Source organism: Mustela erminea, chromosome 6 (assembly GCF_009829155.1).
Source record: "Mustela erminea isolate mMusErm1 chromosome 6, mMusErm1.Pri, whole genome shotgun sequence".
NCBI classification, from domain to species: Eukaryota; Metazoa; Chordata; class Mammalia; order Carnivora; family Mustelidae; genus Mustela; species Mustela erminea.
In genome coordinates this window covers 76,348,375-76,364,035 of record NC_045619.1, presented here as the reverse complement: position 1 = coordinate 76,364,035, position 15,661 = coordinate 76,348,375, and the positions used below count along the sequence as shown (strand labels likewise).

General features: G+C 42.1%; 1 protein-coding gene across 2 annotated transcripts in view; it reads left to right on the top strand.

The window, feature by feature from the left end:
- The first annotated feature begins 2,257 nt into the window (after nucleotides 1-2,257).
- The window catches only part of SLC2A13 (solute carrier family 2 member 13), a 363,699-nt gene continuing 350,295 nt past the window's right edge, over nucleotides 2,258-15,661 (top strand). Inside the window, exons 1-2 of one of the 2 annotated variants that reach the window (XM_032347765.1) lie at nucleotides 2,258-2,922; nucleotides 3,049-3,109. In XM_032347765.1, coding sequence (XP_032203656.1) covers nucleotides 2,554-2,922; nucleotides 3,049-3,109 — 430 coding nt within the window. In that variant the 5' untranslated portion in view covers nucleotides 2,258-2,553. Of the gene's footprint in view, nucleotides 3,110-15,661 lie in introns of both variants that reach the window. The other variant, XM_032347764.1, reaches the window with a different exon arrangement.

Genomic DNA, 15,661 nt, shown 5'->3' with positions numbered 1-15,661 from the left:
TTTTATTAAGGATTTATTACTTTATTTGACAGAGAGAGAGAAAGAGAAAGCAAGCACAAGCCGGGGGAGGGGCAGAGAAAGAGGGAGGAGCACACTCCCTACTGAGCAGGGAGCCCAAGAGGAGCCTGAGCCCAGGAGCCTGGGTTCATGACCTAAGCGGAAGGCAGACGTTTAACCCACTGAGCCACCTAGTTGCCCCCTTTCCCCCTCTTCTATGGCAAATCCTTAGTGTTCCTGGAGGTTTGTAAAGCAAATGTACTTAAAACAGGGGCTTTTGAACTTTACTTGCAAACTAATCATGATGTTTATAATTATTATTTACTCTGTAATGGCAACCACTTGTATTTCAAAATATGTTTTTTCCATGCTCGCTCTAGCCAATGAGTTCCAAAGTGGAACATTTATCTGCCCTGCAAGTAAGAAAACAAGGTACAAAGTAACCTAGAGCTTTGTTCCAAGTTGAACAGTAAAACAGCAATAGTGATGGGACTAACGTCTTGACTCTCCGCTGACGAGCTTTCCATTTCACCATGGTCTGCAGCTGGAGCAGGATTCAGGGAACTCCATTTAGGAATCCGCTCTGGTGTAAAATAAACTTGGCTCCTTCCAACGCGGAGGAGAACTCTGCTTAACTCTCTGATAACTTTTTTTTTTCATGTCGTATTTCTTTTGAGATATAATCTGACCTTAGATTTATAAATGTCCTGATGATACAGAACAATTTTAAGTGGTTTCGTGTTCTGTGACACCAAATCTGAATTTCTACCGAAGAATACTCAGGAGCACTTACTACACCTGCTTGGAATAAAAGGCAGTTTGTTGTAGCTCAACAAGAGTAACTTAACAATATCAGCCGATTCTCACGTAGGGAGTCGGTCTCTTTAAAAATGGTGAGCCGATTCACCACCAGGGGGCGCAGGTTTTCTACAGTAAACGCGGAAAAAGATGCGCTCTCACCTGAATCTTTCCTGAAGTCTGAATATTAAAGAGTTCCTTGCTCCGGAGCTAAGAGCTCTTTGTTTAATTGATCCTTGGGAATCAGGATAGAGCCTTCCTTTAAAGCCACACAATCAGTTTAAACAGTTAAACCCTCTCAGCTCATTCATTCATTTTTCCTGGTTGCTGGAAAAGAAAGCTATATTACGGAGATAATCATGACAATCCAAATGAAAGCAATTTTGGCAAATTCTAATAAAACTTTTTGTTGAAATAGGGATGACAAAATCTTTTTCTCTAAGAGGAAAAAACTGCATGAAAAATAGGCCTCAGGCTAAGAAACTTTTGCTCAAATAAAGGAAATAAGGGCCCTGGAATTGTAAGAAATAGAATCCTATGTTGCTTTAACTCATGCCCTCAGCCTAAAGAAAGCAAATTAGAGAGAAACCTTTCTCTTTTGAAGTGGAACTGTATAAAATGATTTACAAATGACTTGAAGTGGAGGGGACTCAACAACAGGCAATTAATTTAACAGTTTAAAAAAAATCAGTTACAAATAATGCCATCTTTGTTTTGTTTCAAGCAAATAAGGCACCTCCTTTATTTGGTGCGCCTGTTAGGGGAGGGAGGTGGAGGCTGCCTATTAAATCAGAGATCGGATTCTACAGGTTTAATTTCTGCCAGTGGGAAGTATCTGGTTATACACCAGTGGAATGCATACATGTAAATTTTTTTTTTACACATCAGGAATTCATGGAGAATTTTGGGATTCATCGGCAGGAGGGGTGCGTTACCTCTGTCCTTAAAGAATTAAGATGTACCATATCTTTACAATAAGCATAAATTGAGGAGAGACTGGCAATGAGGGGAGACTGCTTGTAGAGATGGGAGAACACAGCTGTGAATGTTCCAGAGCTAGCTCATTTACGTCACACTATTATAGAAGAAAGAAGGCTTGCTATGTACCATAGCAGGATATATCTTCCTAGGCTTTTTCCAGCTTTGGCCATCCCTCGGTTGCTAGAAGGCAGATCAGGCTGTTTTAAGGGTTTCTCTCCCTAGCTTCCCACACTGTGCAAGCATCGCAGCTCTTTTCTCTCGTCTGAAGCCTATTAACTTGGCATTCCCACACTGGCCAGCTCCCCAGTTGCAGCCCCCACGCCTGGTTATTTCCTAAGGATGCCAGTACCCTAAATTAAGGAGCCTGGGTCAGAGGTCGCCTCAGACCGGGAGGGTGGGGTTTAGAGGTCTCGGGCGGCCCGAGCCTGGCTCCACCCAGGGAGGGGGCGGAGCGTCTCCGCGGCCCTGCCCCGCTGGCCCGGGGTGCACGTGACCCGCGGCCCCGCCTCCCGCCCGCTCCGCAGCGCCAGCTCGGCAGGCGCGGGGCGTGAGTCTCGAGTGAGACCCGCCAGGCTCCAACTCCGCAGCGCCGGAGCTCCGCGGGCAGCAACTTTCTCCCCGGAGCAGCCGCGGCGGCGGCTGCTGCCGTGGCAGCCGGAGCGGGAGGCGGGAGGAGGAAGGCGGCGGCGTAGGTCCTGCCCTTTTGGGCTGTCCAGCCCTCGGAGACCGCCGGCCCGCGGAGCCTCGCCCCCCCGGGAAGTCCCGGGCCCCTGCCCTATGTCCCGCAAGGCGAGCGAGAATGTGGAGTACACGCTGCGGAGCCTGAGCAGCCTCATGGGCGAGCGGCGCAGGAAGCAGCAGGAGCCGGACGCGGCGAGCGCGGCCGGGGAGCGCAGCCTCCTGGCGGCCGCCGAGTCGAGCGCCAGCCTGCAGAGCGCGGGCGCGGGCGGCGGCGGCGTCGGGGACCTGGAGCGCGCGGCGCGGCGGCAGTTCCAGCAGGACGAGACCCCCGCCTTCGTGTACGTGGTGGCCGTCTTCTCCGCGCTGGGCGGCTTCCTGTTCGGCTATGACACCGGCGTGGTGTCGGGGGCCATGCTGCTGCTCAAGCGGCAGCTCAGCCTGGACGCGCTGTGGCAGGAGCTGCTGGTGTCCAGCACCGTGGGGGCGGCCGCCGTCTCGGCGCTGGCCGGCGGGGCCCTCAACGGCGTCTTCGGCCGCCGCGCCGCCATCCTGCTGGCCAGTGCCCTCTTCACGGCCGGGTCCGCGGTGCTGGCCGCGGCCAACAACAAGGAGACGCTGCTCGCCGGCCGCCTGGTCGTGGGGCTCGGCATCGGTGAGTTGGTTCTCTGCGAAGGGCGCCCTTGACCCTGGTCCCTGCATTCCTTTTGCCCCGCTGGGGTCCTCGTCGGGGCTTAGTGGCCCCAAGAACATTCCACATGTCTGGTTCCAAGAGCCCATCTGTTTGTTACTCTGGGCTCTAAGTGTCCGGCGGAGGGTGTGTGGGGGTGGTGGTGTTCGTTGTGGCCTCCCAGAAGCCCACGTGGAATCTTCGATCTCCCATGGAAAGTGAGTCCGCGCGATTGTTACATCTCCTAGCACTTCTGTGAACCCCAGTCATCACCTTGATCCAGCCCTACCTGATGTCCCTCTAGAGCTTCTGAGGGGAGGGTCGCTTTACTGTATTGTCTCACTTTTTCTACTGCTAGCCCCTTTTCTTTTCTAGGATTCCAAACTCCGAGTCCCATCAGTCTTAAATTCCCAGTAAGATAATTTTTAAAGTTAATCAAGTGATTCTGGACTCTATTCTTTGCTACCCATATACTCGTTCCTTCTCTAGTCATTTCTTTGGAGTATTAGTTGTTTTTTTTTTTCCTTTTGCCATCACTGTTTTGTTGCCTCTTGCTTTCATATATTTTCCCAAATGAATTCCTTCTCTGTGTTTTTCTAACTTTTTTCTTTAAATCCATATCTACCCATTCTTTTTTGCTTTGCCTCTCTTTCCATTGGGAACCAAATTATCTATTAAAGGTCATGTTCACTTATTAAATTCATTTAGGATCCACTCCCCCTGTGGATAAATGCCCAGCAAGATAGATGTTTGCAATTACTTCAAAAATGAAAGGATTAAGGTTCCCTTGGCATTGATTTTTCACCCTGGTTGCTGAGCAGGGGAGGTACAATTGGCAAGTTCTTGGCAGACAGAAGCTATTTGGAATGTGCTCGGTATTATTAGAAAGCACTTTTGAGGGAAAGTAGGGGGTTGTAAATCTAGTAATTTTTCTAAGACATGCTGCTGATGCTTTTTAAGTGTTTCATTTTATAAGTCAGTTTGTTTCCTTTAGAGTGCTGTTGAAGTTTTTTTTTCCCCCCTATGGCTGGCGCTTGATAACTCTTTAAACCTGGGACTCCTAATGATTTGTCCATTCACTGCTTGACATACTATGTTTTTCACCCCCTTCCTTATAGTCTTTAAGGGCAAGTGAGCCCCATTTATACAATTCCCTGTTTAGGAACCATGAGACCAAACTCTAGCTGACTGCACTTTATATCCCAAATCTGTCATTACTGACTTTTGTTTATTGTACTGTTAATTAGGGAAGCAGGGCCAGTCTCTCAGTAAAATATTAAGTTGGCACATTAGAGTCCAAAATGACCAAAAAGTACAGCTGAAATGAAACCTCTTTGTAGAGGAACTACCTGTGCCTTCAGGACCCTTTGATAAATAACTTGCGGCTAAAGTCAAATGATCAGGTTTCTTTTCTCCCTATTTTCTGCTTGGGACGCATGAACCATGTTTATTGTTCCTTCTGACCTAGAAATAACAATTTTAGGTGGCAAGATTTGTTCAGTAAGAGTGAATCTTGTGATTTTGAAATTGGATAATGTTTTGCAGAGATCTTTGAATGAAGCTTCCTAGAGTTTAGGTGTGACAAGTATTGGGTATTTGGATACTCTGTTTACTCTTTATCTGCAGGGAAAATTGAGCCCCTGTTGTGGGTAGCAGAATGGTGAGGAGGATTTAACTCCAGTAAGAGTAGCGGGGTAGGAATAATCCAGATAGAACTTGCGAGGCTCCCTGAGAAGATCTTTCAGGGAGAGAGGGCTGATGCATTCAAAAAGGATGCAGTTATCCTAAGAGAAGGAAGCTGGAAACTCTTCCTTGGAGAAATGGTATGTCGACACATGAATAGTGTTTTAACAGAGATGCAGAAAGGACCTTCTAAGCTTGGGGTCCAAGGTGGTTGCAACAAAGAGAATGAAGAGGAGGTAAGATTGGAAAGGTTGATGTGCGGGAACTGTAGACACCTGTGTATCTCACATCCTTGTTCTTTGACACCTGGGTGGCTTGCCTGACTCTGCATCCCAGTTGAGACATGGTCCTGGTGAGACCCATCTGTCAGAAAGACACTCTTAGAATAGAAACCCTGATACGAAGTACATAGGCCTTCTTTACTTATAAAATGAGGAACGCTAAAGTCATGAATAAGCTTTGAAATAGACCACATTTTGAATTAGGATTATACAAAGCATGTAATTATACATGTAAAATCCTTAAAACTCACAAGGATTACTCACCTCCCAAAGGAGAAGTCACAGTTATTTTTAGTTACAAGGAAATGTGTCCTTAACATGAGCTTTTTGGTGGCGGGGGGTGGGGGGGGTGGGGGGGGTGGGGGGGGGTGGGGGGGTGCGCTAGGGAGACACTAAATCAGTTTTGCTTGCTTAAGTACACTAAATCTGGGTGAATTTCATGCCTTTTTTTTTTTTTGAGTAATTAAATTTTATGGGAAGTGGGAAGTTTGGTGTTTTTTGTTTTGTTTTTATTTTTGTTTTTGTTTGGTCCTTTTGATACTTAGTAATGGCGATGAATAACAAAATGTGGCTTTTGCTATTTTTTTCAGACAAATTTGCTGTTATAATCTCTTCCACAGATTTACCTGTAGTAAATATAAGCCCATAGGGACAGGGCTTTTGTTCATTTTGTTCACTGATGGGTATTCCTAGCCTATAGGAGGCACTTACTGTTTGGAATAGTGAGCAGAAACATTAAAAAAATAATTCCATTTCTGTTAGGGTACCATTTTAACATAGGACTGCTCTTTAAAAAAGTGTTAACTATCAAAATATTTGAAAGGCCATCTAAGGGTTTTAGTTTCTAATACTTTAATGCGATCATTCATTTATTCAACAAATGCTAATTAAGCTTCCATTATTGATTCTGTCAGATTTGGAGTAGACAGTAACTAGATAAAAATCCCACCCTGGAGGTGTTCATTCTCTAATAGAATGGAAAGACCATCAACAAACAATTAAAATACAATAGAAGTTTCTCTATGAGCCAGAAGAATAGGCTGTTGATTCTTGGGGGGGTGGGGGAGTAAATAGAACACATGGGAGGTTTTACAAACATGTATTTAAAATGGGGTTTAAAGGGTAGGTAGGAGTTGAGATGTAGAGGTAGCTGGGAAAAGGAACGAATATTTAGTGCTTTAGTTTCTACCTGGCATCCTGCATTAGTTTACGTATGTTATTTCATTTATTCTAACTCTGAAGTAGATGAGAAACAGGTCCACTTTTGCTGGTTGTAGAAACAGTTTATATCAGTTAAATGACAAGTCACTGGTACAAAGGATTAAAAAACCACTCAGAGTCTTTTGCTTGTATTACTCTACTGGGCATTTACAGTAGCATTAACAGCAAGTGTAAAGGCATAAAAAAACAGTTGTAGAAGCACAAAGTGAATGAAGGGTGGTGATGGGCCCTCATGAAACTAGAATGATGTTTCGGGGGTGGGGCGGTTTATGCTGAATAGGGATTCTTTGGCAGTGTCTATATAGGGACAGTCGTGGGAGGTTTTAAGCTATAAATGATGTGATCAGATTAAACATCCTTTGTGTCTGGTCTTTTTTCTCCCCACCCTTTTGTTTTTAAACTCTAATTTCTTCCGCAAACCTTCTTACCTCTTTGAATTTGTAGTATTAGAAATTCTTTGCTGAGATGGTTACTGCAGGGTGGGTCAAGCATAGTAAGTGGCCATTAGTTTCTGGAGTAGGAAGAGTGTGGGGGTGGGGAGGCTTCAACAGAAACCTTTGAAAAAGGTTAAAGATAATTAAACAGTAGAGTATAGTTGTTCGTCTGTATTAAATGAGTTGTATGGTGAAAGAAACCTCAGAAATTGGGTATCAGTGTTTGATTTTGTTTTCTTTTTACAACAAAATCAGCTGACCAAGTGCCTGGTTGAATAGGGCGTTTCTTTAGACTTTTGTTTTCACCAGAGGTACCCTTTGGTTCCTCTGGTTTATTTTGTTCTTGTCGTGAGTTGAGTTCTGGGACCAGGCTGTCTCATTTAGTCCTTTCTCCACGGTGTTGGCATTTACTCTACTGCTCCTTATAAGCAGTGACTTAGTGCCTGTGTAGCAAATACCAAGAAGTGTCTAAATTCAGATATTCACCAGTATTTAAAACCTTTACTGAGAAGTGACATTAATTATACAGCATTGGGTTTGTTGAATTAATCTTAGATCTACATCAGTTTTTCCCGTCCCAATACTCCCTCTACTGGTACACAGTTTGTGGCTGTGTATTGTTCCTTGTAATCAGTCTGTTATAAGAGTAATATTTCTAAAAATAAAATTTTTTTTTTTTCAGATAGCACTTTGAAATCTTTTTCTTTGATGCAAAGCGAATGTAAAGTCTTGTTTGATCAAAAACTCACTGGGGGGGGCACCTGGGTGGCTAAGTGGGTTAAGCCTCTGCCTTCAACTCACATCATGATCTCAGTGTCCTGGGATTGAGCCCCACATCGGGCTCTCTGCTCAGCAGGGAGCCTGCTTCCCTCTCTCTCTCTCTCTCTCTTCCTGCCTCTCTGCCTACTTGTGACTTCTCTCTCTGTCAAATAAATAAATAAAATCTTAAAAAAATCAACAACAACAAAACTCACTCAGACTGAGATTAAAGTCAATAAAGAATTTAGGTAAACAGAATCAATTAGTTAGGATCAACCAGGTTTTTAAAATATCAGCTGATGTAATTTTATTTTTGTTGTTTGCCATCAATTTGGATTTACCAGCATGAAACGGACATGTAAAGGAAAGCTTTGTTTTACTTCCTCTGTTTGTTTCAGACACATTGTATGTGCTCCGCCCACTCTACTTTTCTGTCTGGTGGCAGAGTTACAAGGAGGATTATGTCCTAATTATGTTTGCCTAGTAGTGTGGCAACACCCTCTTCCAGTGAGTTGTCAGTAGGATGACAGAGAAGACTGTTAACATGTGTTCTATGAAGTTGTTCATGTGACTTCAGTCTAAGACACTGCTTTTTCATCCGTCCATATTTCTGTCTGTATTTAAGCTCAAAGTCAGAACACAGTCTAAGTTGACTACCTTGACGTTGATGCCTTTGACTTTAACACATCTGATGATATAGAACCTGCTGGTAGATCTCAAAGAGCAAGCAGTCTTTGCTTTCTTACTGAAAAGCCCAGGAGGCTATTTTCCTTTTCTTTTTCTGATCATACTTGGTTCCTTTATCCATCCTTCCTGTCTACAACTCTTTTCATTCCTCTTAACTTTCTTTTCCTTTTGACCTTCAGAGTAGGTTGTAGCAACACTTCTGTGGAGAAAACTTCTGTTGTCGTGGAAAATCTGTACTCTCTGGAAACCCCAAAATGGTTTTTTTCCACAATTAAAATTTAATTTCCCTGGATGTCAAGAAAAAAGAGTTAAGTTTTATAGATACTTCTAAACTTTCGCTGGGAGTACTGCATGTTTTATACTTGGGCCTTAGCACCACTGTTTGGAGCGGTGGGGTTTGCAGCATGTGTCAGAAGCCACATGGCAGGAATTTTATTTCACAGCACTACAGCAGTGTGGTGGGGGGGGGGGGTGGGCAGGAGGGCGCGCACCATTGTGTGCCGGCATCAGCGTTCTGTCCCTGATTTCATCATATCTGGCCTGCACTGGGTGGGGAGGGGAGTCACTCTGCAGGGCCCGATGTGAATGGGCAATCGATTAATACCTAACTCTTGTTCCATGTTTATTCTGTGGCAGGCACTCTGCTCAATGCTTTGCATATGTTCACGTAATCCTCATAGTAGTCCGGTGGGACCATATCATTTTTTTTTTCTTTTCATGATGAAGATGTTTTAGGCAGAAAGAGAGGAAGTAGTTTTCTTGTGGTCATAAAGCTTCTGAGTGGTGGGGCCTCAGTTGGCTCCCAAGAGGCCTGGCTTTGGAGTCTGTCCATGCTCAACTGCTCTGTGGTACTGTCCCTTCTCTCTGAAACTAGCATAATTATTTTTTATTATAATAATATAATATTATTATATAACTAGCATAATTATTTTCCATGATATTAGGTGGATGTTAACTTTTAAAATATAAACTCTTAAAATGAGTTCTTCAAGAGTACAGCCACATGGGGCGCCTGGGTGGCTCAGTGGGTTAAGCCGCTGCCTTCGGCTCAGGTCATGATCTCAGGGTCCTGGGATCGAGTCCCGCATCGGGCGCTCTGCTCAGCAGGGAGCCTGCTTCCTCCTCTCTCTCTGCCTGCCTCTCTGCCTACTTGTGATCTCTGTCTGTCAAATAAATAAATAAAATCTTAAAAAAAAAAAAAAGAGTACAGCCACAGCATATCAAGGAGTGGCAAGGAGAAAAGCAGAGTTGCTTAGGACATTTCTTTTCCATGCCAAGAACGTGTGACCAGGGATGCCTGTAATCAGGCCTGTTGTGTTGTACAATCCAGCAGCTCCATAATCCCCGTAGAGGGGCTGCGTTCTCATGGAATGCAGTGAAAATGGGGCCCCGGGACTTGGTCTGCACAGAGATACTGCCTGTGGTACAGCAACTAAGATTTTAAAAATTCCTTTTCTGCTTTTCTCTTTAAGCTTATGATCTCTTTTTGGAATGGGCTTTTCCATAACATTCTCTCTATCCTCTTCACATAGCCATTTTCTGAGTGATGACTTAGTTGAGTGCTAGAGAGATTAAGATAAAAATAGTTCCTTGTTTTTAAAAGACCTAAGTCTACTGGGAAAGCAAAACATGAGGACACAGTGATGTGTTGTTAATCCTATGATAGAAGTATCTGTAGGATGTTGGGGTGCCTGGGTGTCTCAGTGGGTTTGTGTCTGTCTTCAGCTCAGGTCATGATCCCAGGGACATGGGATCAAGCCCTGAATTAGGCTCCCTGCTCCATGGAGAGCTTGCTTCTCCCTCTCTCTCTCTGCTGCTCCCTCTGCTTGTGCATGTGTGCTCTCTCTCTCCCTGTCAAATAAATAAATAAAATCTAAAAAAAAAAAGTATCTGTAGGATGTTTACCCTTCCTTCCAGGTCCAGCTTTATCATGAAAACTTTCTTCGTTGGCCTTTGCTAAACATTAATACTTTCTTTGAGCCATATTTTTGGCGTTTAACTGCATCATTCTTTGTCCTATGGTTTTTGGCCATGGCTCTTTTCTACTGATAGACCAGAAACTCCTGGTATTAACTAATAAGGTATTAATAGTATTTAAGTCCTCTCACCGCACTTAGTACCATAATTTTTATATATTAAGCTCTTCAATGTGTATACTAAAGAATGTAGATAAAAAATATATGTAGGAGCACCTGGGTGGCTCAGTCAGTTAAGCTTCCAACTCTCTTTCACCTCAGGTCATCATCTCATGGGTTGTGGCTCAAGCACCCCGTGGGGCTCTGCTAATAGAAGGGAGTCTACCTGCGGATTCTCTCCCTCCGCCACTCCCCCACTTACTCCCTCCTGCTCTCTCAAATAAATAATGTTAAAAGAAATATGTGGACTGAATATGTAAAACTAAAGAACACATAAATATAATTCTCAACAGGATGTTGCTATAGTTTAACACTTAGAAACCTCAGATCCACATTTGATTGCTGCACTGTTAATTCAGAAAGTGGAGTAGCCTGGTGAAGCTTAAGGCATCTGGTCCGCACTGCCTGGGCTCAGACCCTGGCTGGCCACTTAACGACTCGGGGGGTCATGGTAAGTCTTGTGCTTCAGTATCCTCATTGGAAGAATGGGGATGATACTTGCCTCTTAGGGTAGTTTTGAGGATTAAATGAGTTTATTTCTAAGTTGCTTTCACAGTACCTGGCAAGGGAAAGCATCACTGTTTTGTTAAATAGTCACACGTGACCTGTGTAACCCTTGGCACATTACCACTGTGTGCCTCAGTTTCCACATCTCTAGAGTGAGTGTTATGATAGCACTTAGAAAACAGGGTTGTTGTAGAAAGTACATGAGCTCATGCATGTACAGGTACCTGGGTATCAGGAAAACAGTAGCTGTGTTATCAGGTGTAGCCATCTCTGTCATCACCCTACCAACATTTTGCAGTTAGGGGAAATAAAATTATTATTAGATCTTAATGTTTATCATAACTATTAACAGATGAGTAAAAATTCCATAGTATGCATTGAACAAATTTGGAAGAATGAGTAATTTGAAAGCAGAACAGTACTGTCTTTCAAGTGTTTATTTGAAATTATGTACAGTCTAGGAAGACTGGAGAAGTTTTGAACTGGGTCTTGGAGAAGGTTATAAACATAGGTCCTCTGAGAGGATAGTTTTCTGGTGAGGAAAGGGAGAAGGGGATAAATACAAAGCACTGAGGAGAGCAAGCAGTTTTCCCTCCCGAGGTGTAGGACTTGGATAAGAAGGTAGTCCAACTGGGAACCTATTTGTTAGGGTATAATATTGGCTAGTGGTAAGAGACCAGCTGGAGCTGTGCTATTAGATAGGTCTATAACGTAATATTTTATGTAATATTTTATGTTCCTGTTTGTAGAAAAATAGTTCAGTTCCCAGTGGAAAAGATATATCTGCTTCTTAAGAGACAAAGAATGAATAGTTTTAATAAAAACTTGAAAGTAATAGCCTTGGAGTAAAAAGAATTTTAGTAATGGAAGCTTTCATATAAAACTCCATTATTGTATTTTGGGGCTTAGTTTATGACTCTATGTCATGCGCTTATTCCTTACAACAGAGAAAATTGGAAACCAAAATTGCATGCATCATATTCAAGGACTAAACACTGACCATTTAGTTTTCATTTAGCAACTGCTTGTAGTTCTGAAAGAAAAGTATGATGACTGAAAACGAGTTGCAGGCACACCTGACAGCGGACTTCACAGATTCTGGAAATGCAGGCATCATTATAAATTAACATTAGGGTGAGATCTGAAGAAGTTACTGCCAAGCACCTAATTCTAATATTTACTATAAAATCATAAAGGAAATGGCTTCTGATTTTCCTCCTTCCACTGTTTTCGGACTAGTGAACTCACTGTAACCCCACCGCCTGTGATTTTGTAGGTAAGTGGCACGTGCATCTCAGAGGTCATGCAGGGCTCACAGGCCGTCTTGCCCGCCCGGCAGTGAAGTTGGTGCCGCAGGTGAAGTTTCTGATGCAGAAAACACAAAACCCAAAACTGTTCCTGTCCTTTCTTGCGCCTGTTGAACGAAAGCTTTTTGGGAATTCTTATAGAATCTTTCATTTTATTCACTCCTATGTGAGGAAAATATGTAGAATTTTAGAAGTTTACTATTATTTCTTGTACTTGTCTCTTTTAAATGATTCCAGTGTTAAAATTCATCCAAAAACCTAGAATTTTTTTTTTGAATAATCTCTTTCTGAAAATCCCTAATCTTCATTTCCTAGGGTGTAATGCTTACTTAAAGGCAGCTTATTAGAAGTATTTTAAAAAGTCAAAGGACAGTAGAGAGATCCTGAAGCAAAGCTCTTCCTTTATGCCTGTGTGTGCTTGTGTTTTATGTGTATTCACTCATTAACCAAGAAGGTTCATATTTTCCATACTTCAGGTGAATTTAAGGAAGTGTAGAGAAGTTTGATACATTATCAGTGTTCATGACAGTGCTGAAATTCAAATCTGGGTTTCTGATCAAGGACCTGTGTGTGCCCTACCTCTCCATTAGATGAAAAATCCAGTTCTTGATTGTGGAAGTTTGAATAGTCATAGTGATATTTCCTAGGTAAGTAGATGGAGTTAATGTATTTCATGTAATTTAATTACATGTATGTAATTAAAATCCTTGTAAGATACTTTGTAGGATTCTAAAACTGATCGTCAAAGGAATGGTGATGAGGTTAAGGGAGCAGTAATGAAAGACTAGGTAGAAATTACTCTAAATATATAATACTTTATTATATGGCAATAATATGTTATTAAAGTCAGAAAAGAGATGAGTAGCATAGAATGACAATTTCAGCAATAGGTCCAGCTATTTGAATTTAGTATTCAACAAATCAGATAAGACAGCAGGTAAAAGAATTATTAAATAATTGATAAAAGGAAATAATATGAATAAAAATGTAAATGAAATTTAGTCTCAATATTGTAAGGTATTATGATATTGAAGTTTAAAAAATAGGAGTGGAGTGATTTTATCAGTGATATGGTTCATTATAATTTTTAAAACCTCTAGAGTGTTTTTTTTTTTTTTTTTTTAAGATTCTGTTTGTTTATTTGTCACAGAGAAAGGTAGCATGAGCAGGGGAGATGGCAGGCAGAGAGAGAAGCAGGCTTCTTGCTGAGCAAGGAGCCTGGTACGGGACTCGATCCTCAGATCCTGGGATCCTGACCCCAGGCCAAGGCAGATACTTAACCGACTGAGCTGCTCAGGCATCCCTAAAACCTCTAGGGGTTTTAAAAGCAAGATGACAGATTGAAAAAATATTGTGGTACGTTTGCTTAACAGAAAAAAATATGCTCATACCATATCAAATAGACTGTTTAACAGCAAAGTAAATGCAATTAGTGAATAAACTCTTAGAAAAGTGTTAAACCTTGTTAATAATTTGAAGTTATAATTAAGGTTACATCATACTTACTAAATTAGCAAATTAGAAACAACTTGGCTAGTTGTACCCTAGGAAGAGCTTTTCTGGTTGGAAAATGGAATAATTTTTTAAAATCTTTAAAATTCTTATTAAAGATTTTATTTGTCAGTTAGAGACCACTTGCGTGTGGGAGAGCACAAGCAGAGTGGAGGGGCAGAGAGAGAGGGAGAAACAGGCTTCCTGATCCCAGGAGCCTGGGATCATGACTGAGCTGAAGGCAGACACTTAGCCAACTGAGCCACCCAGGTGCTCCTGCAATAATTTTTTGTAGAGAATAGTCTACATAGTATCCTGACATGTTTAACATGTTTCATTCATTTGTTCTTTTGTTCACTAATTCAACAAACCTATTTTGAATTACTGATCTATATTAGTACCAAATTAAACACTGCAGTACAGAAGTCAATAATGCAAGGTCGGTGTTTTTGAAGTTCATTTGTAAACTGCTGATACTTTTTGATCTGGAAATTTCACTTGAGGGATTATAGTATAAGGAAATAAACTCTGTTTGCATGAGGATATTTATAGATGTACAATATGTAATTTAAAACAACTGCGGTGGCGGGGGGTGCTGGGTGGCTCAGAGGGTTAAAGCCTCTGCCTTCGGCTCAGGTCATAATCCCAGGGTCCTGGGATCGAGCCCCACATCGGGCTCGCTCCTTGGTGGGGAGCCTGCTTCCTCCTCTCTCTTTCTGCCTACTTGTGATCTCTCTCTGTCGAAAAAATAAATAAAATATTTAAAAAAAAAAAAAAAAAACAACAACCAACAGCTGGGGGAGGGCCACCCGGGTGACTCATTTGGTTGAGCCGCTGTTCTTGATTTCAGCTCAGGTCATGACGGTGGAGTCCTGGAATCAAACCCTGCTTGGGATTCAGTGGAGTCTACTTGAGGATTCTCTCTCTCCCTCAGACTCCCTCCCCCTACTGCCCCACTTGCCCATGCCCTCTTAAAAAGAGAGAGAGAGAGAGAAACCATAAGAGCATAAGAGACTCTTAATCTCAGGAAACAAACTGAGGGTTGCTTGGGGTTGGAATGGGAGTGATGGGTGATGGACACTAGGGAGGGTATGTGCTATGGTGAGTGCTGTGAACTGTGTAAGACTGATGATTCACAGACCTGTACCCCGAAACAAATAATACATTATAAGATAATAATAATAAAAAATGGGGAAAACCTCTGAGTGCCTAGTGATTAGGAAATAATTATGTAGTAGAAAATTACATTGCCATTAATATGAAACCATGAAACCATGTGCATCTGGGATACATACAAATCCACAAAGAAACAACCTAAAGAATAGAATCTGATTAACAACTACATAAAAAATCATGAATGGACTTGGAGTTTGAAAGAAGGCATAACATTGTATATGTAGTTAACATGTGACAAAATGTTTTTTAAATTTTGTTACAATTGCCTTTATATATTTATTATTATAGCTTTACCTGGAATTCGGATTTTTGTTTCAAAATACACAGACACATATATAACAAAAGACTCTGATGACAATTATTTCTTTTCCAAATGAGATTTTACCTCTATATTCTATGGAACAAAGTTTTTAAGAAACGATCAAAACGTTATAAAGAATCTAATCATCTGAAAGTTGCTTAAATGTATTTTCCCCCTAACTTTTATCTCCTTTTATGAATTAATGAGATTCCATGATAGGGGATCTACATTTCTAGGATCTTATTCTTTTATGTACCCAGGAAAGGATGTTGCTTATTTTATCACTGAGAAAAACAGAACGAGAACGTCCTCGAACTCCCCGTCTCCCCGGCATCCTCTGATGTTTCTGCCTGCTCCCAGCCAAACGCTCTACTTTCTTTCCGTTCCTCCGCATGCCCTGTCCGTGCTTCTGTCAGTGCACCCTCGCACTCAGGTCTGAAAGCTCCTCTCTCTCTCCCCTTCAACTGTCACTCCAGCTGTTTCCCTCTTTTATTGCGTACATTTTCCCTTTCTACTGGATCATTCCCATAAGCATGCACAAGGTTGCAACAAAGG